Source organism: Oenanthe melanoleuca, chromosome 3, assembly GCF_029582105.1.
Source record: "Oenanthe melanoleuca isolate GR-GAL-2019-014 chromosome 3, OMel1.0, whole genome shotgun sequence".
Taxonomy (NCBI): Eukaryota; Metazoa; Chordata; class Aves; order Passeriformes; family Muscicapidae; genus Oenanthe; species Oenanthe melanoleuca.
The window spans coordinates 26,850,207-26,874,112 of NC_079336.1; the positions used below are offsets into that span (position 1 = coordinate 26,850,207).

General features: G+C 34.5%; 1 protein-coding gene across 6 annotated transcripts in view; it reads left to right on the plus strand.

The window, feature by feature from the left end:
* Nucleotides 1–23,906, plus strand: part of ADGRB3 (adhesion G protein-coupled receptor B3) — a 439,829-nt gene that overhangs the window by 164,505 nt on the left and 251,418 nt on the right. For all 6 annotated transcript variants that reach the window (XM_056488286.1, XM_056488289.1, XM_056488292.1 and 3 more), the window contains 2 exons: nucleotides 12,218–12,328; nucleotides 17,462–17,623. In XM_056488286.1, the coding sequence (XP_056344261.1) occupies nucleotides 12,218–12,328; nucleotides 17,462–17,623 (273 nt within the window). The remainder of the gene's footprint in view (nucleotides 1–12,217; nucleotides 12,329–17,461; nucleotides 17,624–23,906) is intronic.

Genomic DNA, 23,906 nt, shown 5'->3' on the forward strand with positions numbered 1-23,906 from the left:
TTATTTATGTACTTTGAACAGCACCTTCTTTTCAGACTAGAATTTATGTACTTCTCTATTGCTACAGGCATTCATTCAGAAGAGCACCAATTCACCAGTGGTCCTGTATAATAATTTTATTCTGCAAAAATGTTTTACTATTTTTAATAAATTCTTGCTTTTTTATCAGACTGCCCAGGCCCTGCCATGGAAATGCTTAAAAGATGTAGTGACAGATATTCCTAACTGCAGTTTAGTGCATACCCAGTGAATACAACCATGACATTTCAAGTCAGTAACAATGATAGAACTTGGAATAGAAAGAGAGCAGCAACAAGAAAAACATTGTCCCAGCTGGCACTTTTTGTCCTGGATTATTGCACTGTCTCATTTTTAACACTAGGAATAATTTATTGTGGTTACATTTTTTTAAAACAGCTACTTAGAGGAAAATCCAAGCTGACCTCATCATGAATAAGGATTTAGTGAAATCACTCTTTAACTAGCTGCAATTGTTCCTATAATCTAAAGCATTAAATAGTATGGATATGCAGAAGAATCCACATGATCTAACAGAACATAGAGTTAGAAGCTAGAAAATCATTATTATGGGTCTGGCAGTCCTGTATTCTGCTCAAAACTAGAGAAATTAATCTGTCTGGAGCCACTTCTGCTCACACAGCAGTTATCTGCACATTTAATTCTGTTATTTCATTACTTTTGATTTACACTGGTGGAGGTCAAAGTATTGTAATTTGTTGGTGGTGTTATTCTAATGTATTAAAATCACAACGTGAGGTAGAATAGACAAGTCTATTCTTTTGATAGTGGGAAATAATTGAAGTGCACCATAAAGTGATCAAAATTACATATGTACTAACTTGGATTACCAGTATAGGGGGCTGTACATTAGCAGTAATGACTTCCTTTTGGACAAAATCTCTCACATAAAAAATTGCTTCTTCATGTCTTTTGGGAACCTGTAATGATTTTTGCAAAGCATAAATTGGATGAAAGGACAAAAGGGAAACATCTGTTCTATGGTCTAGATTGTATACATGTGCAGTTATATGGCAACAAGCCCTTTTCCCAGAAGTAGACCTTGTGCACCCAGGCTATCCTTTGGAGATGTTTTACATATGTTACACGTGAACGTTTGTGTAACCATGTCTTGCATCAATGGGTTCTGCTGTCATCCTGGGAAATAAACTACTCTGACTGCAGATGAAGTACCTTGGGGCTCCAGAGTCAGCTCTGGCACAGAGCACTCCAGTCAGGCTTTGCAGACCTATTGCTGCATTACTTTCAAAACCTTTGTTAAAACTAATGGCATGATACTTTTATAACCTAGGATTCCTTAAGCAGGTTTTACTTGACTTTGCTACTTATATATCAAACAAATAAAGATTTTTAAAAACCAAAAATGTATTTTCATTTGCTGAAAGTTGTTACTGAAATCATAAGACTTCAGTCTTTAGAAATACTTTATTCACTCTGAGAGGTGAATGAATGTCAAGTTGAAGTAACATTTTAGACAAAAATAGATAAAACTTAAATATATTCGGCAAAATATTAAAAAAAAAAATCTGCAAGATCAATACACAATGAGCAGCCTGTATTAGGTCTAAAGCTAGAATTCTTCTTCTGGTCTTTTGAGAGCTGCTACCTTATGAGCTTCAACATAAGCTTTTCAGCCTACTTAACATGCTCATGATAACATGGCCTTGACTGAATGCTGTATAAATTTTGTGGTCAAGATAGTGGGTTTTTTCCTGAAAAAAAGGTTTCTAGTTGGGAGTAGCAGGAAGAGATTCAGGTCATAAGCCTCTCTTAGAGAGCCATAATACACTTCCAAGTTACAGCTCTTAAGGGAAAGTCTGTTTGCTCTAAGTAAAACATAATGAGCTGCAGACTTGTCCAAAATATATTAGGTTTTTTAATGCCCATAAGCTACATGTCATTCTGAGAATGCATTTATGTAAGATACAGTCAGAGCTCCCAGAGTAATGAGTTTCAAACTCTATAGTTCTAAGTCCAGAACTCAACACCTTCACCGAAAACATCCCTGCTTGCAATCTACTGGTATTCATATATCTTGACTATTATATGATGGACCATGGTGAGCTAAGACAGCTGTTAGGGTAGCCACATTGCATGTTTTGCTGACAAGCTGAAATTAATTATGTAAATTGTACCCCATATAGACATTATGGAATAGACACTTCTAAAAGATCCGTATTATTGAGATGTGCAGGAGGAACTCTGCAGCGTCCACTTCAATTAATCATTGTGGGGGTCAAAAGGTATAGATTGTTGCAGTAATATTTTTAGGACATGCATGAGAATTTTAAGTTATTCAAGTGTGTAATATCACACCAGAATGTAGGAATAATAAGAATACTAAAATCAATTAGTTTGATGATTATTGATGAAAGACAAGTATGCTCTTCCACCTCTGAGGATGTACCACTTCAATAGTGTCACCCCCGTGATTTTCCCTTGTATCATTCCCTATGAATATAAATGTTGTGTCAACTAGACTGTGTTTTCTATTGCTTTCTAATTTAATCAGTGAAGTGGCCCAGAAGGCACTTTGCTATGAGTAGAAATCTCTGACTAGGCTGAAAAACAGCATTTTAAAAAGTTTATAAAAAATGTGTACGTTGCAAAAACCAGCATTAAACCAGAGTAATCTATGTGCTTGGTGGACCTGCAAAGCATCATTATCATAGTCTCACTAATTCTAATGGGGTCATCTGCTCAATCCAGTAAAGTGTTGTTCCTGTGTTAAGAGTAGTACACCATGATCAGATGGATTATGCCCATGGAATGCATCTCCTCATTTTTTATTTTTATTTTTTGTTTAATATTTTGGCAGTCGGTATTTGGTCTGGTGTTAAGTAGGTGAGAAATTCTGCACCTCAGTTGTTCTTTAATGCAGGCTTCAGGGTGAGCTTCTGTAGAAGTGTTTGTCAAGCTGTGCTTTGTTTAGCTCAGATCTGCAGCTGAACAGTTAGTTTGCTTTTACAGAAGCACTTCATGGGCAACACCTGTAAAATGACACTGGTCCATGGAGCCACTGGCTCTGACACTGGCCCATAGAGCTAGGAAGGACAAGTTAGGAGATGCACTGAGATACTTTTTCCATGTGTGGATTATGCAGTAAGAGTGGAGGAGAACGTTGGGCTCTAGCCTCAGTGAGATATTTGACTCCTTAAAAACATTAAATGAATTGCTGGGTCTGACTCTGAAATCAGAATTTCAGAGACATAGAAAAGTGCTTTTACTAAAGCCAGTGAACACATCTAATACATTTCCAAAAAATCCTGAAATATCTAGGTCCAAGAGATTTTCATTGATAATTTTTGGTTAGATATCTTGTGTGCTTTCCTACTTAAAATCCCATGCATGTATTTCTGAAGGAAGGATTTAGATTTATTTTAGGATTCAGTTTTGGTTATTTAGCATTGGAACAGGCTGCCTAGGGAAGTGATGGAGTCACCATCCCTGGAAGTGTTAAAAAAATGTGTGAATGTGGGCACTCAAGGATGTGGTTTGGAGGTGAACATCATAGTGGTGCTGAAATGATGGCTGTATTTGGTGTTCTTAGAGGTCTTTTCTGATCTTAACAATTCTGTAATTCTATGATTCTGAACATTTTATCTGAGGTTTAAATTTGAATCACTGGGTTTCCTCTCATTTGTATTGTCTTTTCCCATTAAGGTTATTCTGCTGACTAGAGAAGAGTTATTTATGACTCATATTTAAGACCACAGGTATCCCATATGAGTTCAAAGAGGATTTATGGCACCATAAGATACCTTTAAGAGGTTTTTTGGAAACCACTGCTACACTTTCCTATCAGGGCAGTGTGCCACACATGGATCTCCCATGATGAACTGGGTGGAATAACATGTTTGAAATTGCATGTGTGTGATCATTAACCTGCAAGTGACATTTAGCAAGGGCACATACCCTTGTGAACTGGTTATATAAACCTTTTAATTCAGAGTTGGTTTGGTAAACGCCTTCTAGTGCATCTTCTCAGCTTACAAACTTTAGTCTGCCTGGGAGGCCATTTTACAACAGCCAAGCCTCTTGTCCTTTACTTTTATTCTTCTCTTCTGTACATAAAATTTAGCAGCCATCCATGATGTCTGTATACAAGACACCCAGCTTTGTGGTATCACAAACGATGAAAATGTAATGTGCAAAATTCACATCCAGCAACACTTCTTCCATTTTTTATTATTTTCTCATAAAACAATTTAGGAGACTAAAACAAGGACAAGAAAATGCTCTTAAAAAGGCATGCAATATCATTTAGCTTCACCTAGAAGCTTTATCATTCTAAAAAAAAAATCCACACTCAGTTTAACTGTTCTTAGTGATTATAGTTTACACTACCTGTTATTTTAAAAACTGTTACTTGTTCCATCTCTTCATACAGCTTTAGAATCTTTCACAGAATGTAAACTTCCCTGTCAAAAATTCATAGATAATTCATCTTGTATTTTAATGAGTGCTTCTATAATTTAGAAAAGATTAGGCAACCATCTGCAGAAATGTCTGTGGTAAATAGTTACAGGACAAGGAAATAGTCTAGATGTCCTTGTGAGTCCTGCTTTCTACAGTTTATTTATTTTTCAGTCTTTCTAAACAGAAAATAAGAGTTACTGAATTCAAGAATAGCTTAGGAAAGTACAGTTTATTGGCAGTCATCATCTCTTGACGTTTAATTGTACAGAACAATAAAGAGGCACATACTAGCCTGTGAGTAATAACTATGTAGCTTGCTGCAGGAAAGAGAGTGTTTGTATAAAAATGATGCCATTCTGAAATAACTCTGCGCTGGTTAACCATATCAGCAATTCAATTAGTAAATATACTACAAATGCAAAATACTTAATGCAGAAGTAAAATAGCATGAAATATAAAGAAGAAATGAAGATAATGAATTATCATTATTATTATTATACCATGGTTTAAATTTTTAAAGGCTACATATGAATAAGTTATTATAGTAGAAATATTGAAATGATGAGAATACTACAAGAGAATGCATGAAAAGTCTTTCATTTTAAAAAGCAAAAATATATAATGGTAAACCCCTGCGCTTTCATTCTTTAATGTGTTATTACATCCATGAATCATTTGAGAGAACAATATGGAATATGAGAGAATAACATACCACTGAATTTACAGGATTTAAATGTTAAACTTGAAAATGAAAAGTGCTTTTTATCAACACTAGTAATTTTATTTGAACATGAACTTTTTGGGATGGCTTAATAGGGAAATATTTGAATGGGAAAAATGTGAACTACAGAGCATCTTCTGCCTACCTGACCATGATAATTACAAATCTCAGATTTGGTAGATATAAAAAGGGGTAAAGCTGCAGTTTGGGCTTCTATCCACCCCTCCTTTTCCTCTTTGCTTAGTTATTATCCCTCAAAGCACAAGTGAAAACACACTACCTGCTATGGTGACATTTCCCATTAATTTTGAACAGGTATGAGTCTCTTCTCTAGATTTTTATGCTCAGTTTCTCCTGCCTAGGTGTATGGTGATTAGCAATTGGGACCAGGAAGGCAAGAGTTTGCATTGTTTCACCATTCTCTGCACCTTGAAACTAAAGAAATATTACATCTTTGTGATATTCTTCAACGATCAAATCTGTAACCATGAATAAACAGATTTAGATCCCACTAAAGATAATGGCTGGCCAAGAGAGTCACTGCAGAGATGCACAGAGAGACAGCAGATTGCATTGCCATGAGAAGTCTAGCTCCTTGGGATTTGTGATATCATTTATATTTTAATTCAGCAGTATTTCATTTCTTATTTCATTTCTTATGTCATTAAAAATACCAGCACTAGTATTAATCCAAAGTTATGTCCTAGGAGTAAATGGGTCTCCCTAGAGATGAATATAAACTAATTACCTTTGTACAATATGTTGACTGTTTAGAATACATAATTAATTTCCCTAATTTTTTGAGAGATGAAAGAGTGTATATGTATATGTATTAGGATATCTCCATGTGCAAGAGAAAGGTAATCTTGCATCTAATATCCTACAAATGTTTACCTGTCTTTTACTTGATAAAATGCAGTAATTTAGTACAATTTAAAAAATATACTGTGTTAGTACAAATGCTTTTGCCTTTCTGTATAAATCATTGTCATAAAATCCTTCCCATGTTTTCATGAGTAATAGCATATTTTTCTCACTGTGTTCATGAATACAGCTCAGTTCAGATCTTAATTCACTCTAGTGAAAGAAATTATGCCATTCAGTTTGAAACGGATCAAAGCTCTTCTATTCTGTTTTGGAGAGCCAAAAGGGGACTTTCTATGGGACCAGGATCTACGTAGGAAGTAAGCAAAGGCTGTTTTAAGAACATTTTCCACATTCACTAAGAAGAGGTTCCCATGGAAATCTAATTCAGCTAATAGTTACGTTACCCTTTTGGCATCTTGCCTGCCTCACGAGGAAATATCATTTTAAGGGGTTCCCATAGAAAGCTATAGCTTAAATCTGTACTGCAGAGTGATGGTATTCACTAATGCCCTGAAGCTCTGTGTCCTGCCAATGCAGCATTAGAGAACAAGTGCTTCCTTGTGGAGCTTTGGTACCCTGCTACTGTGAAGCAGTGCTGGAGATAGGGAAAAGAATGCTCCTCGGATTTTCTTCTCTCATAGAGCTTACTGTAAGGGGGGAAAAAAGCAAAACCACAAAAAAACCCCCACAACTCGTGTTTTATTTATTTTGGATGCTTCGTTGGGGTTTTATTAATCTTCAGTCCTACAAAAGAAGAACTAAAAATAAAGAAGGAAACAAAAACCCCTCAGTGCTTTGAATGTAGTGCCAGATTTTTATGTATATATATATATATATATGAGAGATAATTTTATAGTTAAAATGAAACAGAAAGTCACCGCTTCTCAAATCAATGTAGAATTGTGCTTCTAAGTCAACACACATTCTGCCATCTAGTGACCAGAAGAAATTGTACTGACCAGTTGCCAATGTGATGAGAAACCCCAAGTACTGCTATGCTGTGTATCTTTGTGGGAGATCCTCTAGAATGGGCTAAAAACAAATATGCAGAAAACTTTTTCAAGCTCCTGAAAGTCAGAAATTTTTCAGATCTACTGAAATTAGTTAATTTCAGTAACTGAATTTGATTCAAACAAACAGCCCAAAATTTGATTTAAACAAACTGATTCTTTTTAAATTTCTGCAGTCTTCTTTCTTCCTTTCCCTCTCCCCTCCTTCCCCTTCACCTGGGACTTACATTAGCATTTTGCATAATTTCTGGGAAATATTTGTATGTTAGCATAGAGAGGATGCCGTGCTACTGCATGTGAGAGAGTTTGCATTATTGCACATTCTGGCTGCAAGACCTATTCTGTTTGTTTCGTAGTCAAGAGTAAATGAAAACACTCATTTGGCTAGTTACAGTTCAGGAGTGGGCAGGACGGTATGAATCACACTGCTGGAGTGCTGTGGGTGAAAGAAGATGACAGTCACTTTGGGGAGTCGACTGCCTCTTTGTGCTTTTAAGGTTCTGAAAAGCTTTCAGGAAACTGCTCTTACTTTCCAGGCAGTTCTGTACAATCTGATGACACTCAGCAACTCTCAGAAGTTCCTTGTCATTGAACAAGTTCTAAGGGGGTAACCCTAGAGGTCTCAGAATCACTTTTTAATTTTTTTAGTTATTCATGATGTCATCACCAACTTCTATGATGAAAAAGGCTTTTTATATTAATGCCAGTGTGTCCTGCACCATAAATAGCACCATTCATAGATGGTACATCATGATACATTTGCACTGTGAAATTCCCATTAAATGTGATAAAAAATAGCCATAAAAGCCAAAGCAACATGATTTATGTCATCTGATTACTAGGATATATATGTAACAAATATATATGTTACAAATAAGATAAAACAGCCTAGGCATAAAATCTGATTGATATTTACCTTTTCACTTGTCAAAAAGAAAAGACTAGCCTTGGTGAGTAGAACATTGCAAAGCTGGTATTTTTCTTTTGTATTTATCAGTTGTCCTAGTTTGCATTTTTACACTGTTAACAGATTTTTTTCTTCTTTATTCCTACAGAGAGCACATGGCACCTCTCTTCTCTCCTAAAAACGTACACCTACACTGGCTGCAAGATTTTAGCTTCTCCTTTAAAAACTAAAAAGGTTACTTAATAGAAATAAAATTTCACATAACATAACTTAACATAACAATAAAGGTAAAGCCAATGGGACTAGTGTTAAGAGCTGTAAATAATACCAAATGGTAAGCTTTGGAATTGCAATTTTTTTTTACTGACCTAGAAGGCATGGAACTACATTTCATGCCTCAGTTTATATGTAAAATGAAATAATGGAATCAGATAAACATTTAGGCTGGAAAAGCCCTCCAAGATCATCAACCTTTAACCAAACACCACCATGCCAAATAAACTATAGCACTAAGTGCCACATCCAGTCATTTTTGAACCATCCAGAGATGGTGACTCCACCACCTCTCTGGGCAGTCTGTTCCAATGCTTAACCAAATGATACATCACATCCATATTAAAATATTTGCATCACTAAAATACTTTGAAATATTGATCCATTATGAGCAGCTGAGGAGTGATAAAATAGGCATTCTGTTGCAGTGACCACTTGTACTTCCATAGCCACCTAAGGACCACTGACAGCAGAATAAATTATTTTATCAGACAAACAAACCTCAGGTTTTCTACTGCAAGTATCTGGAATGTGTTATGATTTGTTGTAAGTCTTGGTCTGGTTAAAATGATTCAAGGTTCCCCATAATGCTATTTTTTATTTAAATTTTGAGGTATTTATAGGTTTTATCTTCATGCTGTGTAGATTATAGCATTAAAAATGTAAGAAAAAGGCTTAAAACCCTTGCATGTTTCCAGGCCTAACTTAGAGTCACTATCAATTTCTGAATTAGACCATGCATCTATTTGTTGCTGAAAGAATTTGCTTTTCCCCCTGTATTTATTGAAACAATATGATTGCTATCAATGTTTGAGGTAAAAGCAGAGACAAACTGTCCTGTTTCACCCAAATAAAATTTAGGACAGACATCACCAAAAAAATCTCATCAGAAACCAATGTCTACAAAAATACCTTCTTCTGAGTTAGAAAATTTATTTTCAGCAGCAAGAACTAGATAAGATGAGTGAGAATTATGAAATTAATTTACTCAGAATGTCAATTCAAATATCTGGTATTATATCCAAATATCAGGTCTTGAATCTGCTGACTTGACCTTGCAGGACACCTCTGCCAGATACTGCCTACATTAGGATGTTCTTACCACCTTTTCCACACAAACAGATCCTTGAAATTACTGTGCCATTTAGTCATACTCTAGGCTGACTTAAAATGCTTTCAGAGCCCCGAAAGCATTTAGCGTTGCTTCTTTGTGAAGTATTGAGGGAAAAAACTGCATAATGGGTTCACCTTCTATGTTTATTACCTAGGATCTGAAAATGAAGGAAATTTTCATTCTATTTAGTATTTATTGTAAACTTAAATAACATATTATATTAAAAAATGCTTCATAAAAATGCATTACTCTTAAGCTTCTTAGGTTAAAAAATTTTGAGACCATTTTATTGTACTTAGAAAGTGGGCATTTCTGATCCTGTTAAAAGAAAATGTACTTGACCCTTTTTTTTTTCTCATGAGGCCTGAATTTTAATGAGGCTTCACCCATGCCAGTACATTGCATTTCCTGGTACTGCTTTTGTTCTCATGTGGTATTTAGTTAAATACTTCAGCTGAATATGAAAATAAGAGCATTGCATAAGTCTGGTCCCATTTTTTGACAAAACTTTAAAAAAAATTATCTGGGTAATGAAAAATTTATCTTTAATATATACTTGCTATAGAAATGTTTAATATATCAAAGGGAGATTAGCTGAAAAGTGCATCTCAAAGACCATCAGCAATAGTTGAAGTGAATAGAAAATGTGTTGTTGCTTAAGTGGAAAAATGAAAAAAATGAGGCATAATAATCATGCTCAGTGATATTTGTAACTCCAGTGTTGTGACTGGAGCTACATCAGGTATTATCTACAATGCAGAGAACTGATCTCCCAGACATCCCTTTGCCTCTCCACCAGCAGTCTCTGTCCTGCAGGACACTGCATGTGCCCACACCCAGCACAAGTTGCTGCAGGACTGGGACCAGAACATTCCTCACCTCCCTGTATGCCTCTGGAAAGCCTTCCTCTAGCAAAGGTCTCCCATTGTTGCACTCTGTAACTTAAAAAGCAGAACTAAGTCTTCTGCAAGAGTGGTGCCATACCCTCTAAATTGCCTGACAAGCAGAGATCATGCAGGCAGCACACTCAGAGTACACATGCCTTGCTGTGACAGCCTCTTTGGGGGAAAAGCTATGCAAAGTCTCCTGCCATTGCCATGTTATTAATTACAGTTTGAATGTGTCATCTGTACTGCACCTTGTAAAAATGGTAAAAATATTCTAATCATAATTTGCATTAGAATATTGATTGTAATAAGAGATTTTCCACAGAATAAAAAGCTATCTTAAATCAGAGGAGCTGTAGAAGAGGTGTACTTTTAATTTATTAATAAAATTTTTAACAGGCATATGTATATATACACATACATATATATTTTATATTTTCATGTGTATATATGTATATAATTTAATTATCTTTTACATTTATTTCTGGGATGTATTAAAATGTTGAATGTTTAATCCTCAAAATATATATTTTATTAATTATATTTTCAAATATTCTCTTTAGAATGTGAACTGCATTGCTGTTCTCAAATGAATAATTAAATATATATTTTAAATGGTTCCACTAATGAATATTTACAAAAGAAACGCTAATTTGGAGAAACACATTAATAGTTTACTAGAAAGGAAAAAACCTCTTTCTTCTGATTGACCTCTTAAAAATAAGTATACCTTATATTGTTTCTTTAAATAGAAATTTTAATGGTTTTAATGATTTATCAAGACAATGTGTTTGCAAATAATATTTATTAGTGATATTTACATCTCATATAATGTTTTGTGCTTTTTGAGGCAGAAAGGTAAGTTTTATTATCTTCATACTTTTACAAATTGGGGAGAATTTTGAATTTGCAAGGTAACCTTCCAGCAGAAAGTTATTTTTAATGCTTGTGTTCCTTGTGTTTCAGACACCTTCTGCCTCATCAGAAACTTTATGATTGTAGTTGAAGTAGTTTCAAAGTTAACCCACATTTCTCAGCACACGCTTCCTGAATTAGAGTCCCAGTTTGTATTTTTTTTACAGAATATTTAGCACTGAGCTGCAGACAGCTGTGTGTGCCTGGGAGGATCTCATAGGGAACTGTGCTGAAGACACAGCAGTCCCTCTCTAAGTGCAAAAGACTTTTTGCATTTCATTATAGAAATGAAAAGTGGAGCTAAGGTAGAAATCAAAGAGGTTTGCACAGGACAAGAGAGGGAAAATGACAGCAGTGATAACAGGATAAACAGCTAAAGCACACTCGTCTCCCACACTCTGGGCCTTGATGTCACTGATTTTCATAGGTTTTCCCATTAAAATCAATGTGGAGAGTAAGATACAATCTGTAATCTTTTTAAATGAGAGGATTCAGGAAGGAAACCTCTCAGATCACAAGCACTTGTTCTGCTGTATTCAGCCTAAAAATTAACGAGTTAATTGGCTAAATTTTTCTAATTTCCTATTGCCACCATTCCCAAAGATGACTTGTTATCTATATTGAAGGCTTCATCAGCCTGAAAGATGAGTGCAGAAATAGAAGTCCTCTGGAGGAGCAGCAGGCTCTGCCACAGAACAGCAATGCTTAAACACTGTCACAGTCATTTCCTGGTGTGGTTTGCACTGATTTAAAACAAAGGAATAGAATGTCTGCATTTGAATAACTGTTTTTGTCCTGTGTCATACAGCTGATTTATAGTATGTGTCATTACATTGAATGTTGGTTCATAAAATAAAATCATATTGGAAAATCTGCAGACATAAATTTAAGTATTTATTGAAAGCTGAGTGTAGCAAAGTTAAGTTGATGTTAACTGCCATGATCACTTGCCTGACTCTTGCCAGCTACTTCCAGGTATGTTTAGGAACATATTGCATGAGACAGTATGTGACTTTTGAGAAATGTCTACACACAAGCTTTCATAAACCTTTATTCTGTCTTTAGAATTTGGAATGATGGGAGATCATACAATTAAAAGTCAGCGACCTCGATCTGTTCATGAGAAAAGGGTCCCTCAGGAACAAGCTGATGCTGCTAAATTTATGGCACAAACTGGTAATACATCAGTTACATTTTTTCTATTTACTGTTGTTAATTTTAGCAAGACCACTGCATGTTTCCATAATCTTTTGCTGCATATTTGTCAGTTTTCTAAGCTGATACTTTTTTTGAATCATTTATTTTTTTTTCACCAGTTAAAGTCCATAAATAAAGTAGCTAAGTATTAGGTAGATCATGCAAAAACATGCACTGTGAATGTGAATACTGAATCATTTTGTGTAAGCATGAATTTCTTTAGTAGTAACAGCAGTCTCACGTACAAAACACAGGACAGGTCACTGTGACATGTTAACTTTTTTTCAAAAATGTTAAAGAACATGCTTCAGAATTTCTTTATAAATAGACTGTCTAATCCCAGCTTTAGGCATTTATCAAATTAATTAATTAATTACTGGGGTGACTTTGATGTGCATGTGTTCAGTATTTACTATCTTTGGCCCAGAACGATGTGCTCTTCTCTAGTTTCCAGATTCATAATTGCTAAATGAAATTGGCCGTAAGTAGTTTTTAATTGAATGTGCAAATTATTTAACAGTTTTTCATCTAAAACATGTTTTCTAATTTTGTTTGAGCAACTTCGTCTTTATCTAAGGATGCCAAGATAATATTGGAAACCTGGAACTGAAGTAATTAAAAAAAAAATAGGCAGATTAGCCTGTTTACCAACAGTTACCACAGCTGTCTTTGAGGTCAATGATAAAATCTTAGTGGTGAGTTGGATTAAGCTCTCATACACCAAAACTACTGCCCATTTTGACTTCAATAATGATCCATGTATCTGTTGGTAAAAGCTAACTCTTTATTGGTACCCTATATACTCCATTCCAGTAAGTTGCTGAGTTGAAAATCTTGTGCCCCATAATTTTTGTATGGATTTGAAACAACTTCCTCTGTATTCCATAGTAACTAACCTAGAAGATATGCCTGCATCAGTCGTACATAATGCTTCCAGTTTTTATGCACTTCAGTAAAAGAGCTGTAGTTGCTTCTGGTTATGTTGCATGTTGACTTCCTTAGTGGCAGGGTGCTTTACTTAACAGATTTACAGAAATCAATATATTAAGCAATCTAAGTACATATAGAGCCAATCAGTGTAGATCTTTTTAGTAACAAATTTAGAATGGGAAAAAGTCTGTTTCCCTTGTATTAATCTATAGGATTGCTTTTATGGCTAACTCCCAGATACTACTGTAAGCAAATGCAGTGGAAGAAGGGAGCCTAGAATACTCTAGGTCTCCATGCAGTTTTTGTTTAGGAAAGTAGAACTTATCACTTACATACCTAGCTCAGACATATAATGTTAGTTGCTTACTACATAGAATAACACCTTTGCTTTTATGCTGCTTCTTGAATTCATACAATTACTCAAAAAATCAGTAAAATTATCTGGGTTTTTTCCCCATACAAATGCCCAAAACTTTAATAATATCATGCAAATCTTGTATTTGATTATTTTTAGTCATGCATTGCAGTGCATCTGTTATGGGTGTTGGAGAGCTGCTTTACAAATGCAGCACTTACACCATCACCTTCCAATACATTGTGTGAGTGGAGTGGGAGATGAACGTTCAAAATTATACAGGATTGGTTTCCAAGGTCCTGTTCTGAAAGCATGTGAGATGTATGAGCATATAAATTTAGATGCCAAAGTTTGGGGTAATATATATTTTTCGTGCTGCAGGTTAACACATTTTAAGTAATACTTGTGTTCTTTCTGGACATACTAATTTTCATCTCTCCATTTTGTTTTTCCTTTGTAGTGTTCATTACATATTTTCTTCACCTGTAATGCATTCATTTTTCTTGCAATAAAATGATTGTGATATCTTCCTAAACTGATTCATAAAGTTTTTTCCTAACATATCTATCTCATTAATTTGCCCACTAAGAAATATTAATAGTAATTGGTTACTGAGTTTATGGGGTTTTATATTTTAAGCCTTGATATTTTATTTTGTGTAATAATAAAACAGATACAAAAGTGCAACAAAATATTTGTATGTTTTTAAAAGGCAGACAGCTAGAAATAGAGAAATGTCCTGGAAAAGATCTATGAAAAGCATTTAATACTGTTAGAATTATGTACTTAATCCACCAAATTTTGCTGAAAATTGAAGAGTTTCAAAATGTGATTAAAATACGCATTTTTCTGGTTTTGGAAAGTGTTATGAGGCAGTAAAAACATTTATTAAAAAATACTGTATGAATAATTTCTTGTTCTATATTTGTCATTTTATGTGTTTGGACTGATCCTTCCCTTAGGTGTTATGGGATTTAGAGAGTATAATGCAGGTAAGTTTTACACAGATCAATGAGGCCTTCCATACAGTAAGTTATGTTTCCTCTTATGTGTCAAGCATCAGGGGAGAATGAGAGTTTGGTAGCTTGCTAAGAGATAATTTGAGATTGTAGGTTTAGTATGATTAATATAAAAATTTTTAGAGTTCTCAAATAACAGAAAACAAGAAGGTAAATAAAAAGTAGCCCTTTTAAAGTTTTAATTTCAGAAAAGAAAAAAATGGATAAGAGAAATGCAATCAATGGAAGATATATTTGTGGATTATCTTGTCAACATAGATTTATTCTAGAAAATATAGCAGTCTTTATATGCTTAAATTAAAATGGTAAAATAACAATGATATATATATATGTGAAGATATTTCCCTTCTTTTAAATATTTTAAAATAAGTAATAATCATTCTGAAAGTAATACAAAATACTCTAAAAATTTAAAATTACAAAAACATCAGTGTATTGTATAAAAGGAAGCAAAGCAGCTGGTGAGATAAGTATGTTCTTTATATTGTCTTCATTTTGCTCTTCTTGCACTGTACTGCATGTTAATATGGAGGATCTTCCTCCAGCAAATGTTGAAGCCTTCTTTACATATGATGATGTATATCAAGAAATAATGCCTTTTGGAATGAACAGTACATATATTCTCAGAATGTCTAATAGTTAATACTAATTTAAAAATTCACTCAATGCAGTCACACAACAGTCTGACAACAATCTAATAATCCTGTTGCTGCTATTTTCCATCATATTCCGAGTGTTAAGAGTAACATTTTTATCACTTTAGGATATTAAAAAAAATTTATTTTTAATTTCTGTATTTTTTTAGCTGTGCACTCTCAACATGTCTGTTTTGAATAATATTGATCATTTACCCTGAATATATATAACTGTTTTACATAATGAGGAACATCTTGAGAAAGAGTTTAGACTTCTTCTGCTGTTTGACCCATTATCTAAAGCATTTTAACAAACTTCAAACATGTAGGAAAAACAAACAGTATTAGCCTAGAAACCCACAGTAATACAAGTCTTTTTACCATGCATATAGGGCTTGTAGTATATATTTTATAATTGTTAATGTCTGTATACATATTAAATATACTTAGCATGCTATATCATCTAACCTGAACCCAAGCCATCTAACTGCCTAATCAAAGTGCTAAATTCATGTCACAAGAACTATTAAAACAATAATCAGTGAGGTTTTTTTCCATTTTTTTTTCACTTAACAGATAAAGAAAAGGACTGCAAAAATCACTGGTGAATTTTTGTGTGTAGAAAGCTCATCATTTTGTGGTTTTCCATAGAAATTTTTAGAATTGCATATAATTTCATTAAAAACAGTGGGATTTGTATGCTAATTATAAAACATTCTCTCTTTTTACTGAATAAGTAGCACTTTTTTTTTTTTTTTAATGTTGAATAGCCTCAGAATTGAATCTTAGAAGTCTAGCAGAAATAATCTCTTTGCAAAGGTTTCATGCTTGACCTCTGGGGAAATAAAAAACAGCCAAAAGAAACACAGCTTGGAGAGATTCACAGACTTGTGCTACAAAGCAGTTTGAAGAAATAGTATGTCATTTACTGCATTCTTGGAAGATAGCACCAGAATATTCCTGGTTTGCAGATAATCCCTTGATTGTGATCTGTATCAAAACTTTTGGAAGACTAGAAGTATACTAAGATAACTGAAATTTCAAGCAAGCTCTTCAAATCTGCATATTTTATCATGCCACTGGTTTTAAAACAGAAAGTCCCATTTGTTTCAAAATTGCTTATACTTTAAAATCAAGACTGCAGTAAAGGTTTCAGCTGCCATTTTTTACATTGCGTGCTGATTTTTAAAAGAAAAAGCTAAACATCAATGCACAATTATTTACTGAAATTGTTCAGTGAGTTATATTTATATATTCACATTATTTTTGCATTTGCTTTCTGAAAATACTCAAGGGATCTATTTTTCTGAACAGGAATTCCTTTGGGAAAGGAATTCTGGATTGTGTGTACAGCTGTACATGAGAATTAAATTCAAGCATTCTTTCCAGAGCATCCATGCAAGAAAACTTTATACATTACTTGCTTTCAAAAAAAATTATATTCTCTCAGAATTTTTTTTTTAAATTCCTCTTTTCTAATATACAGTATTAAAAATCACATCTGACAATTCTGAACATAGTAGTATGTATTATGTGTAGTAATGAAATGTGGTGCACCCAAGAATTCAGCATACCTGTGGGTCAAAAGAAAGGAGCAGATCTGTGCAGTTTCCATCCTACATTTCAGGTTAAAATTTAGCAAACAAAAGATTTTTTCTTTCTCAGGGCACTTTTTTCAAATGCTATATAACTCTGCTGAAGAAAATGTTAGGAGTTGGGCTGTCTGGGTTTTTTTTTCATTGGAATTCACTTACTAGTAGGGTTCCTTAAACTGTTACTGAGCCTTAATTCTAGAGGGATAAGTATAAATATCAAAGAGAAATCCTTTGCTATTATATAAAAAGAGTTTTGTATGTACTTACAGAATCCTGAGAGTAGCGTTTCTGAAGTGTTGAAGGGCAGTAGTTCTCATAAAGTTGCAAATGATGCTAAGACATCAAAGTGTTCCCCTCTGACAGGTGTTATGTGATTGCAGCATTGTAGGTGTCTTTATTTTCTATTCATTGCACATTTTCACAGCTGCTTTACTCCATAAACCTTTCAATATTTATATTGGTGTGGTACTTTTTCCTTTGATTTATAAGAACAGATGATAATGAGCTTCAGCACAAAAAAGAAATTGTGTCATTAATACTTATGTCTATATTCATGTTTGTTGTTGTCTTGAATACAGGTGAATCTGGTGTTGAAGAGTGGGCCCAGTGGAGTACGTGTTCAGTTACTTGTGGTCAAGGGTCGCAGGTGCGAACCAGAACTTGTGTATCACCTTACGGGACACACTGCAGCGGCCCTTTAAGAGAATCAAGGGTTTGCAATAACACTGCCCTCTGTCCAGGTAGTGTTAGCAGCCAATACATAACATTGTGGATGTTTTTGAACTGTGTAATGATAAGAATTTGAAACTATATTTATTATTATTATTATTATTATTATTATTATTATTATTAACATGGATTTCATAGGGGCATTTCAATTAAAGCAGAGAATTGAAATTCTATTCACCTGTGATTTTTTTTTTCATGTAGGTTATTATTTTTATTTTCAGAACAGTCAAGATATGGAACAAGAGCACCTTTTTTACTGACAGCTTCATATTTTTTTTAAAAAGTCTATATTCTCTCATTTTCACTCAGAAAAGACAAGGTAGCATGAGTACAATGACAAACTAGGGAAGAAATCCAGATCATGAATACATTAAGGAGCAGAGACTAATTAAGAGGGTGGGTTAACATATATTATTTGACACTGCAATTGTTTTACCATTTAGAATACTCTCTTCTAGGCAATGAGCCAGACAAAGTTCTATGCACAGTTATGTCTTCATGGACTTCCCTTTACATTGTTCTGGCAAGAAAGGGCAACAGCTACCTATCAAAGGAAAAAAACATCAGACAAAAGTAACTCTCTTACATCTGACACACAGTAAAGGTCATCAGTGTCTTGCATCACAGTTTTCCTACTCCTTTTGTCTGAGAGATCTGGACATCGTTGGAGTTCAGCAGTAGTTATACACTAAGGAGAAGAGACAGGCATATTCAAGTTAGCTGCTGAAAGGGCACATCTTTCTTTAGACTCTACCTGTGGATCTGATTTATCTATGATGGGAAGCAAAAGGGAAGGCATATGCCCCATGACTACATTATTTTTCTTCTGCTGTGACTGAAATTAAAAAAAAATACTATATACCATCCTTCAGATATAGAAATACCTCAGGTCTCTGTAACATTTGATCCCAAGAGGGTGGTGAGCCAAATTCAGCTTCTGGAGAAGCTCAGTACATTTTTGAAGTAAACGAAATTGTCATACACAGAGAAGTCTTGGACTTTATCTCAATGAGCAGTAATATGTAGAATTAAACTCTCATGTTGTTACTGTGTGTTGAAAAATAGCCAATTGGAAGTGCATGTGACCCCATCAGAGTTTGTATATCAGCATTATAAGCATTTAGGGAGCTTCTGTAATGGAAAGCAACTTACAAGACTGTCTCTAGATAATGCACGATAGTAACAAGAATTGCTCTCAACACCTAATGCTTTTCTATTGTGCTTAAGTTAAGCAATTCACATGAAATTTTCTAATATTTCAGAGCAGAAATGACTAGTTAGAGCTGAATTTTAATACTTTAGAAGTGATAAAATTTTACACATGGAAGTGTTTCCAAACAAAAATGGGAGGTATTTCTAAAACAGAATAGCTTAGATTGTGCCAGAAGTGGGAAATACTGCAAAAGAACTTTCAAGTACAAAAATAAGAAGTGAAAGAGGGGAATTATAAAAGAAACGAACAAACATTGCAAACAATCAAAGATAGATTTAAGTATTCATTTGAAGCTGCATGAAGAATGAACATGAAAACATAGTCCATCTCTCACAATGAGTTCTGCCTGATTTCTTGCTAATTAGTATTAACTAAGAAGAGGAAAGAGGATTAAATCACCTAACTTTCAGAATTTTATCTTCATTCTCTCCAGAAAGAGATACAAAGTTTTCATACAAAAACAAAGAAAAGAAAGTTAATTCTTAGATATGATATGGTCAAACAAGCTTATAACAATGTTCATCCCAAAATACTGCTCAATATTTCTCACGTCACAAAGGAGATATTTCTTTATGTCCTCACACTTTGGGATCCAGCTTTTGTTTCCAGATACCCAGTATGAGCAAAGGCTACCAATTCTTAGCATCTATACAGATGATTCTGATAATGTCTGTGTATGTTGAGTTACCTTTCCTAAATAATTAGTCTTCTGGGCTTAATCTTGCATATTGTTCCATACAGTTACAATAACCTTATTAATTTATGTTGTTCTCTGTCTGACTACTACTAGGGTCTTGACTGTGTAGTAGTGTTCAAGATTAGCAATTTAGAAATATACTTTTCCTAGACACAACTCCATTAATTTTTCAAACATCCCTTTAATTATTAGCCCAAATACCTCTGTCCTCATTCTATTATGCATCCTGACTCAAAAAGTTGCAGTTCAAGATTATCTCTGGTCCATCCGTAAAAAAATATATGGTCTGTACATGAGTGTATTTAAAACAGACATTTGACAAAATTATTAGTAAATTCATGGGTGGAGGACATTGTCAGAGCCAGAATGTTTCCTAATCAAAAAGTTGCCCCTTCAACATACAAAAATATGCAGAATGACCTACTGTACTTCGTGCATCTATCTATAGGCTTCAAAGAAGCCTGTTAAACTTGCAAATACTAATGCAAAGCTTTCAGACTATTTTTTCAATTGCCTTTAGATATTCTTTATATACACTTTAACATATTTTATATGCTGTCCAAGATACTCACTGGAACTGGAATGTTAGAGAACATATTTCTCTCTGATCTCAGTGTCCAGTAAAATTTGGAAAATGGGATTCACCAGCTTCCTAGATATGTATGTATTGGAATAGAACTTTAAATTGCAAAATAGTATTACTGATAGTTCAAGCAAAATAATGAAGGAACCACTTTTTACCTAATTTTTGGATTATTTATATTTATTTAGGACCAATACTATTCTAGAGTAGTGCAGCATAATAGGCAACAAAACATAGCTCAGGTAATTTTATTGTCACTGGTTCTTTTGTGACTGGGGACACCTCAAGATCCATTACTGCAGTGCTACTGATTTATTTTAGTTTACTGACTAATTTCTAACACAGCTAAAACTTAAGAGGAAAGAACATGAGTTTTCCATGCCTGCAGATCATATCAGCATCTGTTTCTCCATTGCCTTCAACAACTTTTGCCACAAAATTTAGCTGTAGCTTAGCATTTTCAGGCTTATGGGTTAAGCAAGACATGGCAGGAGCAGGAATACATTAAGCCATTTCAAACATTTCTATTCTCAAATGCTATACTTTGGCTGGTGTTATTTGCTAAGGTAGTTTTACTTACCTCCCTTTTTTCAACAGGGCCTGACAAAAAGCTTGTCTGCATCTTTCTGAGAGGCCCCCTTTAAGGCCATAATAAGGTCTCCAGGAGACCTCTTTTCCAGGCTGAACAACCCAAACTCTTCCATCCTGTCTTCATAGGAAAGATGTTCCATCCCTCTGATCATCTCTGTTGCAGTGCTCTGGACCAGCCCCAACAGGTTCATGTCTTTCTCTGCTGAGGATCCCAGAGCTGGGGCCCACTACAGTGGAGTAGAGGGGCAGAATCTCCTCCCTCTCCCTGCTTGTCATGATGCTTTTGCTGCAGCCCAAGATGTGTTTGGCTTTCTGGGCTGCAAATGCCCAGTGCTGGCTCAGGTCCAACACCTCATTCACAAGCAGCCTGAAGTCCTTCTTTGTGGGGCTGCTCTCAATCCCTTTATCCCCCATCCTGTGGTGAAACCAGGTTGCCCCCAGTCCATGTGCAGGATCCTGTTGAACCTAATAGCATTTACATGGGCCTGCTTCTACAGCTTGTCTAGATAAATCTCTCTGGATGACATCCTGTGCCTCAGGTTTGTCAGCCACCACAATCAGCTTGGTGCTGTTCACAGACTTGCAGAGGGTGTGTTCACACTGCCTGTGTCATTGATGAAGGTATTAAACAGTACTGGACCTGCCTGCATCATGTCAATGGCGGCAATATTTTTTCAGTATCTATTCAATTTAAAGCTGAACAAATCAAAGCATTTAAACCCCAATAAAAATATCACAAAATATGTTTGTAGGATGAAGGCCAGCACGGCCTAACGCCTCCTTCCACTTCACAGCAGTTGTGTGTTGTGAACACTGTGGGTGTTCACTTCAACATGATTAGGTTCACAGAGTGGCAGAGAGATGGGAAAGAGGCTTTGCAGTAATCCAAACTTGTTGTGCTAGCAATGTTTTTGACAGAGAAGCTGGCAATAATCTGAATATTTTTGTCCCAAATAATGAATCTTGCATCTGAAACTGTGTTATAGAAAACAGTAACTCCTCTGCGGGCCAGCTCTCCATCTGGTGTAATTTGGCATAGCTCATCTGGCTATAATTCATCAGATGCTATAGGGGATTTTTTTGCATTTAGAAAATAGTTTGAAAGGAAGAAGGTGTAAATAAAATACCAGAAAGAAAGCTCAGGAGTAAGAAACTTTAAATTAAAATGTTCTCTTACAAATAATCTGGATAATACTATGCAATTTGGTAATGCATTGTTTTAATGTTACGCCTATTCCATCCTTGACTTTATTATCAGACTACTGGTTTCAGATATAAAAGTCTATAAAAGCAAGAAGGTGCTGTGAAATTTTTACTAAATGAGATAAAATTTGTCATGGAAGATGATTTTGGCTAATCTAAACCACAAACAGACAGAGGCTGCTTTCAATCCACCCAAAATGAAGCACTTTGTTTTGGCTTATGTTTAGTTCCAAAATCACATAAGAATTGTTCTGTGTTGCTACTAGCAAGCCAGAAAAAATATACATCCTAATATACACTGCTTAAAGACAGTACCTTTTAAGAGCCATTCAGCACATTTTTTTTTTTATTTTCAAATAAAGACAACTAACTTACAACATTTTGACAGCATAGAATCAAAATTCCAAATTAAGCAATAGGCTTAATTAGGCTTATATGTGCCCTGAAAAGCCTCACTCTATGTCTACATAGAGTCAAGACCTTTGCAATTTATTATTTTTCTAGAGAATAATTTTTTAGAATTTGGATTTTGCTTAGCTGAGTTTTATACTTTTAAAAACTCTCATTGCATCTGAACATTTTAATCACCCATTGTGGTATCAGCAGATGAAATTATGTCATTTTTATTACTGCTTATTGTTTGGAATCTGATTTGAAAAACTGTTTTCTCCTTAATTCTGCTCATATGATAAAAATTGGGAATCTTAGAGATACGTCTGGATTTGTAATCTAGCACTTTGCCAACAAGAAAAAAAATATTTGAATTATATACCTGAATCAAAACAGCTGTAGAAGTATAGTAGTTATTGAGAACAGATGAAACAAAAAGAGTTATGTGCAGGTATAGTCATAAATTTACTATTTTTAGAAGTGCTAGACTTTCTGGTTTTGACAAAAATGTCACAATTAATCAAGGTTTCTAAACTAACTAGACTAAAATCTGTCACTTTAGCATTAATTTGGACTGTTCCTGAGGGTTATTTTTTTTAATATAAAACAGATGGATGTGATATTTAGAATAAGATAATAAGGATGTAGGATATGGTCTTTTTGACCACTTTTACGTGACTAAATGAAAACCTTTCATCAACTGAGCTGTTGTCCAGCGGGTTAAAATCTTCCCTGAATAAATTTTGACATTTTCTGTCAGGTACAATTTCTCAGAAGTTAACTAACAAACTTTTTATCTTAACACAGTGTCTGAAATGACAATTTTTATAACTTTTAATGAAAGGCAATAGAACTTACCTACTTGCTGAATTCCCCTTGATCTAACTGATGAATTTGTGATAATATGCCAGGGAGCTGAATGTCCTTCCACAGCCTTGCAACTGAATTTCACCTCAGGAAATGTTATTCTGATTCCTGCAAGAAAAGGGTTGTATTTGTAGAAACTGGGCAGGTGATACGTGCCTTCAGGGCAAAGGAAACCTATATATGAGTTGTTCTTTCACAGTGATGAAAAAAGTGAGGACAAAACAGAAAATCTATTTCTTCTGTAATGTTGTGAATCATTACCACTGATACACTCAGATTTTATACACAGTTTGCCCCTCCAGACACCCTTCAAACAGACAGGGCTTCAGAAACAGAATTATGTGGTACTGAGTGAGATGTTCAGTCTGGATACCAAATCTTTAGATTTCTCTTAAATGCTTAACATTACTGCAATTCTCATCCCTAAATTCCTGTTCTCACATTGCCTAATTTAAATTTGTGCAACTGCTCTTATTTAAGCAGAAGAAAAATAGGTAAAGTTTGCTTTGCAGTATTAAATTTATATAGAACTGTTTTATGAATGTATGTGTAGAGAACTTTCTGAAAATTTCACTTAATTTTTATTTAAAGGGTTGCATATGGTATGTAAGCTCACATGGATATTCTATATCAATTTGTCCTATGGTAGGAATTGCTTAAAGAAGAGAAAGATTCATCTTCTACGATTCCTTATATTAATACCATCAAATCATTGTATGTAAAAATAGTGGTATAAGTTTGTAACTTGTT